A 19,113-nucleotide genomic window follows, 5' to 3' on the forward strand; every position below is an offset into this window, starting at 1 on the left:
CTCTATAAGTTTGACTACAATATGTTTTTTCTGAGCCTTTTGACTGATACTCACTTAGATTTTAAAGGCTCTATAAGTTTGACTACAATATGTTTGTTCTGAGCCTTTTGATTGATACTCATTTTGATTTTAAAGGCTCTATAAGTTTGACTACAATATGTTTTTTCTGAGCATTTTGACTAATACTCATTTTGATTTTAAAGGCTCAATAAGTTTGACTACAATATTTTTGTTCTGAGCCTTTTGACTTAGATTTTAAAGGCTCTATAAGTTTGACTACAATATTTTTGTTCTGAGCCTTTTGACTTAGATTTTAAAGGCTCTATAAGTTTGACTACAATATGTTTTTTCTGAGCCTTATGACTGATACTCACTTTGATTTTAAAGGCTCTATAAGTTTGACAACAATATTTTTGTTTAGAGCCTTTTGACTGATACTCACTTTGATTTTAAAGGCTCTATAAGTTTGACTACAATATTTTTTGTTCTGAGTCTATTAACTAATACTCACTTTGATTTTAAAGGTTCTATAAGTTTGACTACAATATGTTTGTTCTGAGCATCACTCCTCAAAGCTTCCTCAGTGGCCATGTTAGTCAGGCAGCATGCAGCATTGGCTACGGCCTCCTCTCTAGCATCAGCTAATGTATGGATTAAGGCATCAATTCCACCAAAGTTACTGATATCACTTAAACACAAATAGTAAAGTAAAGTAATGAATATTTAAAACCTTCAATAAGAGGAAGGGGTTAGCTTTAATTATATCACACAAATTCAGCCTCAACTCACCATTAAAAATTGTCAAGCGTTTTGAGCTCTATGGGTAAAATAAAAATTCAATGTGTTGTCAAATAAGAAGTGACTGTCTGGCAGATAAAAAAAATAACTTGTACAGTACTTCTCAACATTGTAGAAAATATTGATCATTCCTGTATACATGTAACCAAAAAATACAATAACAAGAGTGCACATGCTGAAATGTCTCGTCTTCTTTACTGATCATTGATATTATGTTGATAGTCCTAAATATAAAGCTTTATTACAACTGTCACATAAACTCAACATTAACCAAAAAAACTTAACATTGATCGATGAACCATGAAAAAGAGGTAGAAATGTCGAGCTTTCTGTGACAAAAGTTGCAGGCTCGACAAAAAAACATCAATGTTCAACGAGTATCATAAAGAAAGTGGAAGATTTGAAAATATCTATCATGTTACATCTTACATTATCAAGGTCCAGAATATGTACTCAGTTATCCCTTTCTATACAGGTAAAGAAAGGTGGAATGAAGAAATTCATGCTGTGGGTATCATATGAAACTATTGTGATAATTATAATGTGTAGATCTTTATTTGTAGTGGATGGGATTTTACAATTTGTTTCATGCTGACTAATATTAAGGCTGCTGATGTATTCTCCATGAAACACGAACATGACATGCATCCACTACTTACTGACAATTAGTACTGTTGTTGGCAGTCAGATTAGCTAGTGCCAAAGAAGCTGCTTCTTTAACATCACCATTGTCTGAATTCAGTAACTTCACCAAAGGCTGAACACCCTCTGAAAAATAAAACGGAAAATTGATGCATATTCTTTATGTCAAATAGCTTGGTGAGATAATATGAATCAAATGTTCTCATCAGATTTTTGTTTCGTTTCATTCCGTAAAGTTAATAAAACTATCTATGCTAAATAAATGGACAACATATCAAGCCTATCATTGGTTCTAATCCCTAGCGTCCCTTCTTTAAAAGGACAAACTCTTCTACTGATCATGCAGGTGATTCACAGATGAACTGCTAAGCTCTTTTACCTTTGTTCAATGGAGATAATAAATTCTATGGAGTGCACAGTATCCACTTAAATGGAGATAACTAAAAAACAATTTGTAACAAAGCTATTTTTCAGGATGCATCATTGCCCATCCAATCTTACTTACCCCACTCTCGTATTGAGTCTTTAGTCAGAAGATTCTCTGACATAATACCCAGAGCCTGAGCTGCAGCTGTTTGAACTTCTGTAGACTCATGAGCCAATAAGTGGATCAACATTTTCTCTGCTTCTTGTTCATGTAGAATCTTTCTGTTTTCAGCTAAAAACAAAATGTTTACATTAAGCAGTGATGAGAGTAGGAACAATTTAGGAAAGTTAAGACACTTTTTAGTTGTTTCTATAGTTTGGACATCCATATTTTTTTCTAATGGTTTTTACTGTTTTGGTTTCACTTCAAGTAGTTTCAATTTGACTAATTTTAGAGTCAATTTCCTAATGCAACAGAGTAAGAGTTTGGTTGACGTGCTTGCTTTGATTATATTAATGTTTGCTCAAGAATTGTAATTAATATTGACATCTGCAAACAATATAAATAGGCAGAGTTAAACCTTTAGATAAAGTAAATTTGATTATTTGATAATGTGCAATCAAATTTAAGTATAAAGTATACAAGTTTAACTTCACCTATTTATATTGTTTATCAAATGTCAATCTCAATAACAATACATGGGCAATGTTAATACAAACAAAAGAAGCAAGATAGGCAAGCCAACCAAACTCTTACTCTACATGCATTAGGAAACTGACTCTAAATCATGTAGAATTTCTTGTTGCATAGTAAGTTTAGGTGTAAGAAAACTTACCACTTCTGGCTGATCTAGCTATAGCTTTAGCTGCACACATTTTAACATCAGGTAGAGTAGGTATGATGGCCTCTCCTGGTACAGATTCCTCTTTTTCTTCTGAGGACTTTTTACCTGAAAAAAAATACATTCAGTATCAGGGTTTATCCTTTTATATCTTTCATAGCCAAAGACAAAAAGGATACCTTGATTAGTCTATCACTATGGAAATACGATAGTATTAAAAACATTGTTTCAATATACTATTAATTACGGATGAGAAAACCAATAATTATATTTTTACAAAGGGATTGGGACTTTTTTTATTTTTTAAGTCTTCAGTTGCAGCATCAAATGAAATTTCATATTTGCTTAGAAAATGTGACCAGAAAAAGACCTGAACAGTTTATTGTGAGCTCTTCATTTAAAATTTAAAGCCATAAAATACCGGTACATTATTAGCAAATGCATAAATGTGATCAAAATTGTGCAACTATAAAATTCCAGCAAAATAAAGTGTGCTGGCCAAAAAACAAACGCTTGCCAAGAGCCACTATGCAAATAGCCACCAAACACATTTATCTTTTAACAAAAAGTGTGAAAAATGCCACAGTTCAGACCAAATGTGCAAAATCATTTTAATCAATATATCCCAGCTTAAGCTGTTATTTCTGATTTTGTCAATTGATATGGTGATATTATAAGCTATAAACTAAATATGCAAATTTGTTAAATGCTGTTATTTGGTCCTAACTAGAAGCAAGATTTGAATGAACTCTTTCTGCTGAAAGAGGGCAAAGTTGAAATATTCAATAAAAATAATGAATTAATGATGCCAATTAAATTTAAATTAGATAGATACTGAGAGTAAATATAAATAAAGAAAAGTGGTGCATGAAAATTCAACAAAACTGAAGTGCAATAATTTAAAGAAAAATGAAAAATAACATTAGATGAAAAAGTCGTAGAGAAAATAAATTAAAGAATTTTTGTGCATTAAAGATAATAAAAAATATGTAAATAAAAGTTAATGCAAAAGATTTATATAGAAAACTTATATATTTGGCTTTGTTATTGTTAAAACAAGAATGGTTAACACTGAATATGTTTAAAGAATTTATGTTTTGTTCATTTAAGAAAATATAAAAAGGATCAGATACCAAACCCGTGTTAACTCTCCATACACAAGGCAACAGCAAAACAACATTCTTAAAGTTCAAGGGAAATAACTCATAATAATATTTTGTAAAATTTGATTCGTTGCTTTCCTTTTTGATTGTCCTTTTTTTAAGAATACATAAATTTGTAAAAGATGTCATATCATTATCAACCTGACACTAACAAAAATTAAATTAGCAAACTATTGTAAAGCACAGTTCAATTTTCAATCAAATAAAATTTATTTCTGCATTTGTTCTATGTCACAAATATAACAACAACATATTATCTCTCCAGGTTTCATGTTAAAAGATACCCTATGTTTCTAGTTAAGGTGAATGAGAGTAAAGACTGTTTTCTACTGGTGTTGAAGGCATATTGATATGTATATATAAAGTATATAAGCATGGTGCTGTTTCCTGCATATAAAAGACTAGGGTATTTTGTTTACCTCTGCTAGTTTTACCCCCTAAAGTCAAATATAAATATTTGTTAAAATATTGCTATCATAACTGGCTTGCAAACATTCAAAGCAAGACCTGCTGTTTTTCTCTATATACTGTGAATTCATTTATTTTCACAGGTATCAATTTTCTAGGATTTAGAACAAATTGTAATTTAGTGCTTTTGACCAATACTGGCTACATGAAAATTTGACATTTCTTTGAAAACTTGAATCCACAGTATTAAAGTTTATATATCACTGAGACTGCCATATCTCTTTATCATTCCAGTTATGCCATAATGCAATTTCTGAGTGTGCAGTTGATCCAATGGTATGATAAAACATTTGGCTTGATTATTTACTTATCTTAATGCATTAAACAAATATCAAATATTGCATTAGAAATCAAAATGAAGGTTAAACGATGGACACCATCTTCTCATTTTATTCTCAACTCAACAGTTATGTCAATATGCAGCTTAATAAATTAAATATTACCAGGAAAATGTAAAAACAAGCAAATACATTTTCATACGGTTTCATTTAGCAAAACAAAATTTCGCACATGCATAGCAGCTTGCAGTAATAAGACAATTTTATATAAGTATGAAATTTAAACTGATATTGTGTTAATAAAAATCATGCAAACTCATTCAATCAATCTAATTAAAAACCGATCTCTCATCGCTCCCGTTTTCTGATATGTCGCGTGGGAGATGCAAATGAGTTGACGACCTATTTATAAGCCAATCAAAAAAGTTAATGAATTATTTTGACTGACAATTTCATCGTAAATAAAACGAGTTACATCCATTTACCTTACGATAAACTCTCAAGATCGTGGAAGACTCAATTTCATTGGCCGAAAAAGACACACCCACGAGGTCACTCACATGTGACCTCAAAGCAGGTTTCGTTAGAACTCCCACGCGACATATCAGAAAATTGGAGCGATGAGAGATCGGTTTTTAATTAGATTGTCATTCAATTGCAACAAAATGGACATACAATAGTGACTGACATGCCAACGTTTTCCTTATTAATATCATATGGAAAAGGTTTTAACCCAACAATATTGATATTTTATGTGAATTCAGGGCAAATCTCTTAGACATTACTTATGGTGAAGCCTACCATCTTTAGCACTCTTTTTAGCTGCCCTTGACCCTCCTTTCTCTGCCTTGCCTCCCTTGCCACCTCCACCCTTGGCCTCCTCCTCTGGTGGAGGTTGATCTGTTATTAGAGCAACAAGTCTCTTCAGTGTGCCTGTCTCTTTTACTAACTGTAAAAACAAAATATCTTTTCTCTTAAATTTCTAGGACAATTTCAACTAAAAATTTATTATATCCAAATTATGGTGCTTCATACAAATAATTGGATTTTAAATTTGTCAGATAGATCATAACTGAGAGATAACAAACCTATTCAAAATTGTAAAAGTACATACTATGAAGACTTTCTGACTAGAAAAATTTGGTGACGAGACATAAAAAGCAATAAAACTGAATGAAGGACCTGCCATAACATAGAGACCCTTCTACTATGTGTATTTGATCCCTTTTATCTCTGGTCAGACCATACAACAAACAGGGGAGATACCATAGACAAATTTAAACAGTTTGTTTGATGAGCTATTCACAATAAAACAATATCTGATACTGAAGTCTCCATCATATCTAACATGTAAGAATTAACGTATTGTAAACACACGGACTATCTCAATCCTCAAGTGTCATAAATTCTATTTAAGATATTGTTTAGTCAATTTATAGTTAATAAAGTACAAAAATATAACCTTATCAGGACCTGTATTGTGACCTGTGACCTCATTTACAACTATGAAGGTATCAATATCTGAAGGTTTTATTTTTTTAGTTTTTTTTAAAAACAAATCAATGTAAAGAGATAAAGCATGATAAGTAAGACAGGAACCTGGTTGATATGAGACTATGACATCATTTCAAACTAGTGATGTTAACACTGTATATTGGTACATTTTAATAGTTCTGATCTATTTAAACCAATTTAAATTATCCAGTTTATACAGTTCATTTTTTCCAATTCAGTCTTCAGTATTAATTATATATTCTTTCTTGACAGCAAAGCAGATAATGTCAATCATTTATCATAATTTTCAAAGATAAAACAAAAAATTAAGGAGGACGGATGTGTTTCCGCTATCTCCATCTACTATAATATTTTGGTGCAACTTTAAAAATAAAAAATATACATCTTGATGCCCTTGTAGAAATCTTTAAACATGAGAGTTTACAACATGTTAATTTTTATGAAAGTGAAATTTTAGAGTGCAAAGAAATTATAAACTTTTTCGTTTTTATGAAAAGGAAATTTATAAGTGCAAAGAAATGATCAAATCATCAATCTTCTTCACACTAAAGTTTTGAACTACAAGAATTTATTGTTTATTTATTTTAAGGTCGTAGATCAAACAATTTCTATTAACTTGATATTTACAACACTTAGTACAGGCTATTATCTAATCATTTCTGCATTTGAAACCAGAAATGTACTTTAGCATTGCTATACCAATATATACTAATTTTGATTCCATTAAAATAAATTTAACTCTTTGAGCTAAGGGTTGTTCTATCAAAAAGTGAAGGTACTTTGAAAAAATGCCATATTGATAGACAATTTAAGAACACCCACTTTTAGTTGAGATTTTGAAGTGCCTTTCCTGGATCCAATATATATTTTTATTTAAAAATAAAAGCCCAAAAGAAAATAACCGTGGATTTTTACCATATTATATTCATTTTTCATTACTAAATTATATGCTGGTTAAACAAATTCCTAATTACAAAATCCCACCTCTAAGCTTTCATGGTCTTCTAACAGGTTGGCTAGAACCATAACAGCCATTACATGTAAATCATTCCATTCAGGATGGGCTACAAAATCTACCAGTTTAGACATCGCTTCTAATTCTCTCAAAGCACCTCTATTGTCAGCTGTCAAAAGAAACAACAATGTTCATCAAATATATATATATATCAAATTAACAATTTTTTTATTGGAATCAGATCGATGCCTTAGATGTGAGTTAAAGAAGTTGAATTAAACAAAACTGTGCCTTGGTCAGGTCATGTATCTCGACTGGACAAAAGTTTAATTTAGATTGTACATTGTTCCCTATTCCCTACATAACTTTCATCAGCAGTATTGTTTAAAATGATAGATATTGAAAATTCTGATTTGAACTGCAACAAATAAATGCATGTCAATTCTTTTTCATTATTAAACAGCTGAAAATGACATCATAGTAAATAATAGAATATACATAAGTGATAAAAACTCTGTGAAGAAATGTTGCATAACATCACAGTTAAAATGCCACACCAGTTACGTAAATGTAAATAATGCAAAGGGAACTGCTAAAGTAATTGAATCAGACATTTACATTGTTTTCACATTTTTCAATTTATATTAGAACTTGAGAAAATGTAAGTTTTAATGTTATCTTTGATTACAATGTATGATAATATACTTGTGACTAAACAAGACAGATAACTTATAATGTTTACCCATCAAGTCAGAGATCTAATTTTGGTGAAAATCTAGTTATTTGCCAGGAAAACGTACAAAATTCTAAGGAATAATCCTATTTCCTAAAATTTTACCAATTTTCTAAAGTTTAACCAATTCTAAGAAACATGCCAATTTTCCCCAAGCTAAAGGTAGAATTCATTCATAATGCTCAGTATTCAGTTGTCTGTGTGTTGTCTATGTTGACTTTTGTTATCTTTCAGTCATTTTTTTGGGGGCCATGAATTGTCTTTTTTCCCACCTGTGATATTTTTTATTGTCTCTTTTATATCTTATACACTCTTGTGTTAGGCAATCCCTTTCCAAAACGAATTTTTTTTATAAAAATAATAAAATATTTATGTAAATGATCTACTGTATTGGTTAATTCGACAAAACTATTTCCTTTGCAGAATTACATATAAAAATAGTTGTGAATTGTATCTTTTTGATAAATCACTAGCTTACTTTTTAATACTTCAAAATTACAATATTTTAAGTCCTAAAAATATTATGAATATGAATTAAGTTTGATATATTGCAACATATATTCCCCTCTTTATCTTAATGGACCTTATTACAGCATGGAGGGTTGTAAATAACAAATTACCTTCTCTAAACAGATAAAAGGAGGATCTCTGTAATAGCCAGTTAAAATATTTATGAAATACATCTCACATTAAACATTTTTCAAATATAATTTCATAACACATCTTCATGTAATAAAGATTGCATGGCTTGAATATAGGCCATCATTGTTGAACAAAATGGGCATCTTTAAATGATCGTAATCTTTATGAATTTGAGAATTACGGCTTTAATGATATTGGTAAATTAGAAGTTACATTATGATTCAGTTTAGGCTATGATATATCTTTTTGAGTCCATTTGATTTATCATATCTACATAACAGGTGCCCCCTACAATTATGATGGTTTGTACTTTCCTTCCAGTTTAAGGATGTAGGACTAGGAGTTTATACATTCTTGAGAAATTTAATAAAATTTTAAGTCATTTATCAGATGTAATGATCTGCTCTCTGGATTCTATGGTTTCAAATTTTCATGAGGATTTTGTTCCTTAAAACAAGTTAAACTTGGTCATTTAGTATACATTAAATTTTGAACAAAACTGATCCTATAGATAAAAACAGATTAAAAAAGTTAATGGATTAAAGAATAGACACTTAAAAAAAATAACATTACTGTTCATTATTTAAAAAGCTTAGAACCCAACATAAAACCTCCATTAAGAAGGTTTAATGCTGCTAACCATTTACTCAAAACAAAACAACCATGTAGTAAAATGACATATATTGAAATGGATTCTATACTAAGACCACTTTATTTTTATGAGATTTTTTTTTCAAAATACAACCAGTCACACCTGAGCAAGAAGTTTTAATTTGATACTACAATTTTGCCACTTCTGTTCTACCTGAAAATGATTAATCTTATAATGAGCTTTTTTTTAAATTCTTAAAACAAGACTTTTACAGGATAAATATACATTAGTATACATGTATGTAGTTAACATTTTAAAAATTAATGTAAAGTACAGAACACTCGGTTAAGATTATTCCTATAATTTTGTATGTATATATTGTTTGTAGGAGACAAGGTTATCTGCACTGAGACATAACTATCTGTAAAAGTCATACTCAAAACTGACAAGAAATAACAATACAATTATTACATAATCCAATCAGTTAAAAACAAAATAAAAAGTCAAACTCCCAACGTTTTATGTTCCAACTACTATAATGAGGGAATATTTTGAGAGAAAATCATATGCTAAATAATTTACAAATGTTGTCTGAGGTTTAAAACTGTCTCATTGATTTGGTAATTATACCAGAAGTCGTCAGAACTAATTACTTTTACATCACAGTTATATAATAAACACTTTATCTTTTAAAATCGCTTTACCATATTTTCACAAGAAAAGTATGATAAGGACAAAATAATGTGGCTTGTTATAAAAGTAAAAGTTTTTCAAAAGAATGGATACTTTGAAGTTTGATATAAGATGAAAACCAGGAAAATTAATAAAAATATCAAACATCAAGATTAAATATATTTCCAGCTTTCAAAGGCTTCACACTAATTTATGTATTTCTTTAGCATACATATCTATAATACGTTATCATCTTCTAATATTTATAATTAAGAAAACACAAACCACCTTTCAATAAAAAAACAAATAATCAAAATGTGTATCAATCTGAGATAAAAAGGACTAAAAATAATCTTCTACAATTCTTTTAATATTTCAATGACAATTCTTATAAAGAGCAAAAATCTAATTGTTGGTTGCTTCGTGGTAAGTTTGTTCATATTCAAGGCAGGTACAAATTGAGCAATATTATTTGGCTGCTGCAATAAATGAAACATTTTAAACGAAGGCAAAATCTAATGAGGTCAAGGTCAAATGAAAATGCTCCATACAGACATGGTGCTGAATTGAAATCTATCTACTGGTGCAGGAAAATGAGGCAATCTGTTCTTTGAACATGATAAGTCCAATTTGTTTGGTACACAGGTTGTTTGTGTGAGAGGAGTATATATTGTGTGACATTAGCTGTGTTGCATCTACATTGAGCCACACACCCCTTTTTGTGGACTGAAATAAACAGAAAATGTGTCATAATATATATGATTGTATTACCATCTTGTGACGCCCTGTCTAATGCCAGTAGAGCTAACTTCTGTATGATGGAAAATTCTGACTTTAGTAATTCTAGCATGGGAGATAATCCATCACAATCTTTGATTGCTGCCCTTGTCTGGTAGTCCTGTCAAAAAACAAAAATATAATTGAATTTACATGTATATGAAAAAATAAAATCTGAAAAAGGAGAACGAATTTCCCTGCATCAGCTAATGGATAAAGCAAACATTTCTTATTCTGATTCCTTGAACACTTTACAACTCATTTAACCCACAAATCTGTCAAATACAAAAGTTACCTGTATATGGTGTTGAAGGCCGTACGGTGACCTATAGTTGTTAATGTCTGTGTCATTTTGGTCTTTTGTGGATAGTTGTCTCATTGGCAATCATACCACATCTTCTTTTTTATATTAACCAGTAATTTAAGCTTTAGGGAAAAAAATCAATTCAGATATTATCTTTAGTTGCCAGTATCAATAAGGGATCAGGTGCTAGCACCATTTTGAACCAATAACTCAGTTTAATACCACAAATGCATACCAAAAGAAGTTGTGCCAAAGTTTCAATAGCATTTTTCTGTACATCAGGGTCGGTTGAGCTCAGACATTTCACCAATGGTTCTATTCCATTATTCTCAAATATCACTGCTTTACTGCTGAACTCAATGGCCATCTGTGATAATCCAAGGGCACAGAACTCATGTACAACAGTGTCCTCTGCAAAAAAATAACTAATCATGAAACAGGGTTCAAAATATATCTTAGATAATTCAAATGTTCAAAAAGGTATTTTACACTTCAATTCCAATGCAATCAGTATATAGACAAAGCCCAATCAGTCAATTACAGACTTTTCTTAGGTTTCAGCTTGTTACTTTAATTGTAAATTTTGTTATTCTAAAGCTAAAGTATCAACAAGTAAAACTGAAAAGGATTTAAAAGCTTGTAAGAATCTTTGACTTGAAAGCACTAACATCTTAGTGAAAACTCAATTATCTGAATATGTTCCACCTGCAGCTGTCATAGTTTTAAAAAAAATGAAAATAAACAAAATTGATGCAAGCTGGAATATGTCTGCAAACAAAGATATCATAAGTGAAACAAAAGATTGTACAAATGATGGATGTATACACAACTAGTGAAAAACTTCCAAATGGCAGATTCTCAATTCAAGGCATTATGGGGACAAGGAATTTCAAAATTCCAAGAATGTAAGAATTGATGTGGTGTTATAACATGTAAATTCATAAGCAATAAGCATGTAGACAATTAAGGCGTTGAAAGGTGGTGCATGACTATTTCACTTTTAAAAACAATCTTATTACAGAATTCAAACACCGGTACATAAAAACATATATCAATCTGTTTATTTGTGTAAGTCTGTGAAATAAGGTTGCACCAAAATATACAATATTAAAGATAACAGAACTAATATAATACAAACCTTCAGGTGCTAACAATGTTATCATAGCAGGTATGGCTTCTTCGTTCTTTCTCAACTTTTTCCTTACTTCAGCTGAAATTTTACAAAAGCATTATAAGTGTTTTAATAAATGAGTAAAACGTTTCAGTTTTTAACCATATAACTAGAACTGTTATAGTATATACCTGACTTTACATCTATACAAGAAATAAACAACTTTATATATTGCATTGTTGAATTTACAAAGTCTGTACATGAATGCTCAAGACAGCAATATAGAATAGATGGATGAAAAATAAATCACTTTTGGACTGTGTTTAGGTTATTTCAGTGACTTAGTATTTTAAGGTTTAATGTAATATTTGTTTTGTTCATCAAGAGTCTCGAATCAACTAGAGTTTTGAGGTCACATTGCAACATGTAGTGAATCCAGTAAAAAGTGTTTTTTTTTATTTATTGTCCATGTCAAATTCTTTTATGTACAATGGCTGAATTATTTTTAAATTTTTTAAACAATGTACTTACGATGTGCTGTCATAACACTGACAGCCATACAAGCATTCCTTCTAACAATTCTATCTTCACTTTGTAAGAGTGGAAGTAAAGCCTCTATTGCATTTAAATCAAGTAGCTGTTTCTTATTTTCATCACCTATAAAAAAAGATTACAATTTTACTGCAAAATTTTAAAACTTTTCTTTTCAGTAACTTTACTGATAATATGTCATATAATTTTTAGTAGCTTTAAAGTCAGATAAGAAAATAATGTAAATAACAAAACAAAAAATTTATAAGGGTTCTGCGGAACCCAGTGTCTCCCTTACCTTTGCTGTAAATCGCAGGCTAAACAAAAATGAGGGAAAAAAATAAAAAAAATATTCCTCTTGATACTATCTTTTGATTGTAAGAATCTTCTGTCTCTTCTGTCCAAGTTTGGTAAAAATCAAGGATAGTTTATGAATCCAATAAATGTTTTAAAAACTTTAACTGCAGACTGTATGTAATGTTAACTGGAAGAAAATTAAGTCCATTCAGATACACATGTACAAAATATTAACAAAATTTCCTTCTAAGGTACTAACTTTTGATCATAAACAAGCTTCTGTCCAAGTTCGGTACAAATTAAAAAAAGTATAAGTAAGTCATTAAAATTTTAAAAAATTTAACCACAGGGTGAATGTGTTGTTTCCTGGCAGAAATTCTAAGTCCATTTAAAGGTGAAATACAGAAAAAAGGGATTTATTTTTTTACAAAATTTACTTCTGCCGTCTGGATACTATCTTTGATCATAAACAAGTTTCTGTCCAAGTTGGGTACAAACCCAGGATAGTTTAAGAAAGTTATTAAAATTTTAAAAACTTTAATCACAGAGTGATTGTAATGTTCCCCCGCAGAAAAACTAAGTCCATTTATAAGTAAAATACGGAAAAAATGGAATTTTATTTTTACAAAATTTACTTCTAGATACTCTCCTATGATCATAAACAAGCTTCTGTCCATGTTTGGTAGAAATCCAGTATTATTAAGAAAGTTATTAAAATTTCAAAAACTTTAACCACAGATTTGTGGACGCCGCTGCCGACGAAATGTAGGATCGCTTAGTCTCGCTTCTTTGACTAAAGTCGAAGGCTCGACAAAAACAAACAAATTCAATATATCTTTTTCAACATACTAATTTTCTATATCTGATCAGTGGTGGATCCAGAACTTTTCGTAAGGGGGGGCCCGCTCCAGTCATGCTTCAGTGATTCCCTATATAATCAACCCAATTTTTCCCATGAAAAGGGAGGGGGGAGGGGCCCGGGCCCCCTGGATCTGCCTATGCTGATGTAACACATATATCTATAAAATATTAAGTGCTTTCATTTGAACTTACATTTATCAACATATTTATAAATAGCTTCACATGCTTTGGCCTGCACGTCTTCCTCTGGACTACTTAACATTAGGACCACAGTCCCAGCTTGTCTGCTCTCAACCAATAGAGGGTCAAACTAGAAAGAAAGAAATAATACAATTAATTTATGTTTTGTATTGACATAGCAAGAGGAAAGAACATTTATTTTGTGTGTCAAAAACATCCGCATTTTCTAAATTCCTACCCAATCTTTTGACTCATTCCAGAAATAAATTTGTATAAATGCTTTATTGAACAATTTTATTTGAAAATTGCCAATTGGCATTATCTTATCAACCCAGAAGCTGATGAACATACATGTACTTTTAATTGAAAATGTTTCAAATCTCATTTTACAGACACTTTATACGTCTGTGTCACATCTTTAGATATACATGTATACGCAAAAATTGAATGTATAAAAAACAAAACAAAATATCTAATTTCTTTTGGTATTAACAAACTTTAATAATGACCAATAGTGCAGGTGGCAAAATGGGACTACTTTTAATTATTAATTTTGTCAAATTCAAGATAGGAGGTTTTTCTTAAACAAATATGCTTATGTACAGTACAGTACAAAAAAATGTAGGCCCTAATTGTTTGATACCTTGATTTCAAACTAATGATCCACTTTCATGACTTAAAAAGATTATTTATCTAAAAAGAATGTACAAATGGTGAAACAAACAGACCAAGTATATGTTTCATGTAAATTATCTTACAATGTTGTATTGTACAAATAAATTTAAAAAAAGTTGTATAAAATGTATAACATTACTCCTCAATCACCAAAAACATTCTTTTTTTTAATTTCATCTATACATGCAGTTTTTTTTATATATTAGTTTCAGTACAGCCTGGTACAGTCAGTAAGGTATAACTGAATGAAATACATGGTTATCCTTAATGATTCCTTATAATTTACATATTTATCTTACCACATCATCTGGAGGAGGTTTCTCGTCCTTCTTTACTTTCTTTCCCATGTCTGAAATAGAAAGATCCATAAGTTTGTTGATTGTTTAATATTTTTAACCATGACGTAAAGCTAAAGACAATTTGTGCAGGACAAATATATTTATGGCTTACTATAGATAAATTGACTGGCCTGTAATGATATCATAGTAAGTAATACTAAAGTTCCATTACTTGACCATACATCTCATTAAAGTGTCAAACCATAAAAGATAGGTAAAAGTTACCTACTTTTTTACAACTCCCCTTCCCTAATTATTTCTGAACTTTTTATAAAAAATAGTACTTATATTATAGGTTCTGTTGACTCTGCTAGAAAACAAATTAAAGCTAAAACTTTAAAACTGGATTTGTAGGATTTTTTCTTTTACAAATAAAATATGAAAATACCATAAGAATGGTTGCAACAAAGTTTTTTCTTCTAAAACTAACAAATTATAAAAACATCCTTTCCACAGCTACAATAATCCTAAGTAAAATAATAAAATTAAAACTCTTTAAAACCTAGAAAATTACTAATACAATGCACCATGATCATCTAATTTCCTCAGCCAATGATACCTGTTCCTCGAGATGACAGATGAGATCTTGCAGTATCTCGTGATGATGTGAGAGCCCTTTCACGAGAGAGCAAATGAGATCTTGCTAGGTCCAAAGATCTTTTTGAATCAACCATTTTATTGTGTTCTAGTATAAAGGCACATAATCATAAATCAATGTGTAAAGACATGTGTATATGTACATGTAGACCACATTGATATCATAATCTGATAAACCATTAAAAAAAAATCACGAAATTTAACTATCTTTTTTTTATTTGATTATTTATTCAAATTGGAAATGCAAGGAAACGTGGTGTAGCAGTTTCATGCACACTTATAAAATATCATGTCAAGAAGTAATGTTATTGTAATTCATGCTCTACTAATAAAAGGTAAATAAAAAATAAAATTACCCGTGATAAAAAAATTAAGGATATTTTTTTTCTGTTTTGAAACAATCTGTAAGGTACATCTATAATTGGTTGTCATTTGTTAATCATGTGTTTAAATACATATTTGTTTTTCGGATATTTTGTTTTACATTAATTAAGCCGTTAGATTTCTCATTTGAATTGTTTTACATTGTCATATAGGGGCCTTTTATAGCTAACTATGCAGTATGGGCTTTGCTCAATTTGTTGAAGGCTGTACAGTGACCTATAGTTGTTAACTTCTGTGTCATTTGGTCTCTTGTGAAGAGTTGTCTCATTAGCAATCATACCATATCTTCTTTTATATATATGCCAAACATGGCACATGATTAGTAATGAAAAAGTATTATTAGTTTACTTGATGTAATCAGGGATGTACATGAATGAATGTTTGAACTAATGGAGCATGTACTTTACTAACACAGCTAATGGGGACGTTTACATATCAACTATTTAAGGGTCTGCTCAGCTTCATTTGTAATATAAAACACTCTTCATTTACTGCCCATTAGTTGCCTGTAAATACATCTTATCGCTATTCCCAGTTGACCCAAGAATCTGTCCTGCAGCTTTTGAACTATTGATGTCATACAACATTCAACAATCACTTTTCCATTGTGGTGTCAGATATTTTGTATTATGACGTCAAAATTTTATAGGAACCTGTGTGATTTCAATAATGGCAGACAAATAGCGATAAGGTGTATTAAGGGGTCTCTACTAGACTATAATCTTGCGCAGTATACATGAGGGGTATAGGAGGGGTCCTGATCACCAAATCCCGGAGTTAAAAACAATAAATTTAGGTCCCGAAATTTAAATCAAATAAATCCTCACATCCCGAGCTTAAAAACACCCGATCCCGGAGTCCTGATAAAGGTCCTATCCCCCCTCATACATGTAACAAGAACATGAGCGATGTACATAACTTGTTACATAATAAAAAAAATTGTACCAATACAAGTCGGGATTATGACATTTGTTTTCCATTCATTTGATGTGTGTGAGCTTCATTTCACAATTTGCTCAGAGAGTTTTCCGAAATGTTTTCGTTTATTATGCAGAATTTTCCTCCTATTTCGGTATTTTTATCATGTTTTTATATCATACAATGTCATATTTGCATATCATAATTTTTTTCTAATTTGGTGTGTGTTATAATATTTTCATCAAACAACAAACCTGTTTTTATAAATTGCTGGGCAAGTGATACCACAATAAATAAATAAGTTTAGACTGATATTTATACCGCCATTGACCGAAGCTTGTGTTGTTACTAAGGACGTCCTATTTTGGTGTGTAGTTAATGACGTAGTACACAAAAGTACCTGATTGACAAATGGCGGGAAAATTCCACGAGGTTAGCGTAAATACAGGTAAATTGGGTAACAAAAGACAAATGTACAATACAATTTGATTAACGACACAAATGCCTCTCTAAATTAATATTTAAAGTTTTTTTTACAATAAAGATGAAATGAGGTTAAAGTACTAATTTTCTCAAAGATGATGAAGAGAAAAAAACTATATTAAAAAAAAGTCGATTTTATATTTATAAATTTTCAAATTAATTTTGGAAAAGACAAAAAAATGTCAATAATTATAAATCACAAATTATGAGAAATATTTTTAAAGTGTAAAGAATCTCAAATTTTAAGAAACATTTTTATGAGGAGTGCAACACAAATATGGTACAGTTGAACTTGAAAGGCTTGTATCTAATTGATGGCATTTCAGATTTTTTTTGTTTTTTGCTTGGATTTCAATGAAAAATGATTCAAAAAATGATATACACATAACCTTTTGAAAATCCATTCATTGGAAATTCCTGGCTATGGGCCTCTGTATTGCAATTTTTGTATCAGAACTAAGTTTTTAGTTACATATAAATATAAAAAGATGTGGTATATAACTATAATTGCCAATATTAGACAACTTTCCAGCAGGGACTAAAAGGCATAGAAACATGTCTTTAATAAATACACCCAAAATGTGCAGCAAGCCTGCATAGGCGTTTCTGGGGGGCCCGGGCCCCCCCCCCTTTCGTTGGAAAAATTTGGTTGATTATATTGGGAATCATTGAAGCATGACTGCAGCGGGCCCCCTCTTAGGTCAGTCAGCGCCCACCCCCCCTTAGGAAAAGTTCTGGATCCGCCACTGGCCTGTCTCTTTCTGATATCTTAGTTTCTAGTATAAAATCTAGTCTGTCTTTTTCTGAACAATCTCGGGTAAATGGTCATGATATATAAATCATCCTACCCTATCAGGGGCGTAGCTAGAAAGAAACGATGTGGAAGCAAGTACCGCTGAGCGGAGCGAGGTGAAAAAATTTTGGGACCCTATTATGCAGATTTTTTTTTTTTTCTTCTGTTTTCGGTCATAGGACGGTCAAAAGAGGAGCTATATGTAGATAAAAATTTATGAATGTAAAACTATTACAGTGTTCTAGGATTTTTTTGGCACCTTGACTTACCACGGGTAAGATCAATAAAAAAATTACTTACCCACATCTAAAAGTTAAATCCGCCAACCAATGCGGACGGCGCAAAGCTGTAAGTTTATTTTCCTCCGATGACAAGAAAAAAAATCGTTTATGTCCCGATTTAAGCACCAGTTATCAATCCGGATTTTCCGATTTTACCGACACCGTGACCGACTTTTAGAATGATAGGAGAAGAATGTGGTCTCTTTTGCGCTTGATTACACCTAGTAAACGAGTGCTTGAATAAAAGCGCTGATAGACATCGACAAAATCTTCGATCTTTTATCAAAGTTTTTTCTCGTGATTTAATAAAAATAAAAAGCAGATATGGGAAAATTGAAGAGGACCGGGAAATTTCAAGAGTTTTTCGGCTTCCCCGAACTTGAAAATTGACTTACCACCGGGTGACAAAGGCTAAAAAATGACTTACCCGTTGTCCTAATCCACTTACCCCGGGTAACGGGTAATGGGAATCCTAGAACACTGTATTAATAAATCTTCTGAATATAGTAATACATAAACAACACATATTTGTGATACAGAATTTACTCAAAATTGTCCAAAATCTGCTTTGGGTCTGGGCAGAAACAAACTTCTCTATTGTCAACATTCACACTGAAATCCCGATGAATATGCAGTAATGCTATGTAAATGTCGTTGTTCATTGTTGATCGTACATTTGTTTTCAATTACATACGTAGTACCGTGACTGATAGATCTCAGGGCCATCATGGCATGCGGTAGCACTCGCGAGATGTTATAAACCAGCGTACTTGTTCGGCATCGAGTGAAGTCCAAATTGAATTTGTCAAAATTACATGCCAGGGGTCAGTTTCGTATGTCTCAGACAATATTGAGATTTGTTCGTTTGTGATATTTCCTACAACACGATAAAGCAGATACAGTGCAAAGAACCGATT

General features: G+C 31.0%; 1 protein-coding gene across 6 annotated transcripts in view; it reads right to left on the bottom strand.

Moving 5' to 3' along the window:
- The window catches only part of LOC143085494 (armadillo repeat-containing protein 3-like), a 30,967-nt gene extending 13,947 nt beyond the window's left edge, over positions 1-17,020 (bottom strand). For 3 of the 6 annotated variants that reach the window (XM_076261880.1, XM_076261878.1, XM_076261876.1), the window contains exons 1-14: positions 15,300-15,439; positions 14,702-14,751; positions 13,740-13,857; positions 12,390-12,515; positions 11,886-11,957; positions 10,983-11,158; positions 10,438-10,564; positions 7,057-7,196; positions 5,359-5,506; positions 4,231-4,248; positions 2,643-2,756; positions 1,946-2,098; positions 1,458-1,566; positions 512-688 (exon numbers count right to left, since the gene is read on the bottom strand). In XM_076261880.1, the coding sequence (XP_076117995.1) occupies positions 512-688; positions 1,458-1,566; positions 1,946-2,098; positions 2,643-2,756; positions 4,231-4,248; positions 5,359-5,506; positions 7,057-7,196; positions 10,438-10,564; positions 10,983-11,158; positions 11,886-11,957; positions 12,390-12,515; positions 13,740-13,857; positions 14,702-14,751; positions 15,300-15,414 (1,643 nt within the window). In that variant the 5' untranslated portion in view covers positions 15,415-15,439. Of the gene's footprint in view, positions 1-54; positions 105-511; positions 689-1,457; positions 1,567-1,945; positions 2,099-2,642; positions 2,757-4,230; positions 4,249-5,358; positions 5,507-7,056; positions 7,197-10,437; positions 10,565-10,982; positions 11,159-11,885; positions 11,958-12,389; positions 12,516-13,739; positions 13,858-14,701; positions 14,752-15,299; positions 15,440-16,893 lie in introns of those variants that run through there. The other 3 variants (XM_076261877.1, XM_076261881.1, XM_076261879.1) reach the window with 3 other exon arrangements.
- Between the last annotated feature and the right edge of the window lie 2,093 nt (positions 17,021-19,113).

Source organism: Mytilus galloprovincialis, chromosome 8, assembly GCF_965363235.1.
Source record: "Mytilus galloprovincialis chromosome 8, xbMytGall1.hap1.1, whole genome shotgun sequence".
Lineage (NCBI taxonomy): Eukaryota > Metazoa > Mollusca > Bivalvia > Mytilida > Mytilidae > Mytilus > Mytilus galloprovincialis.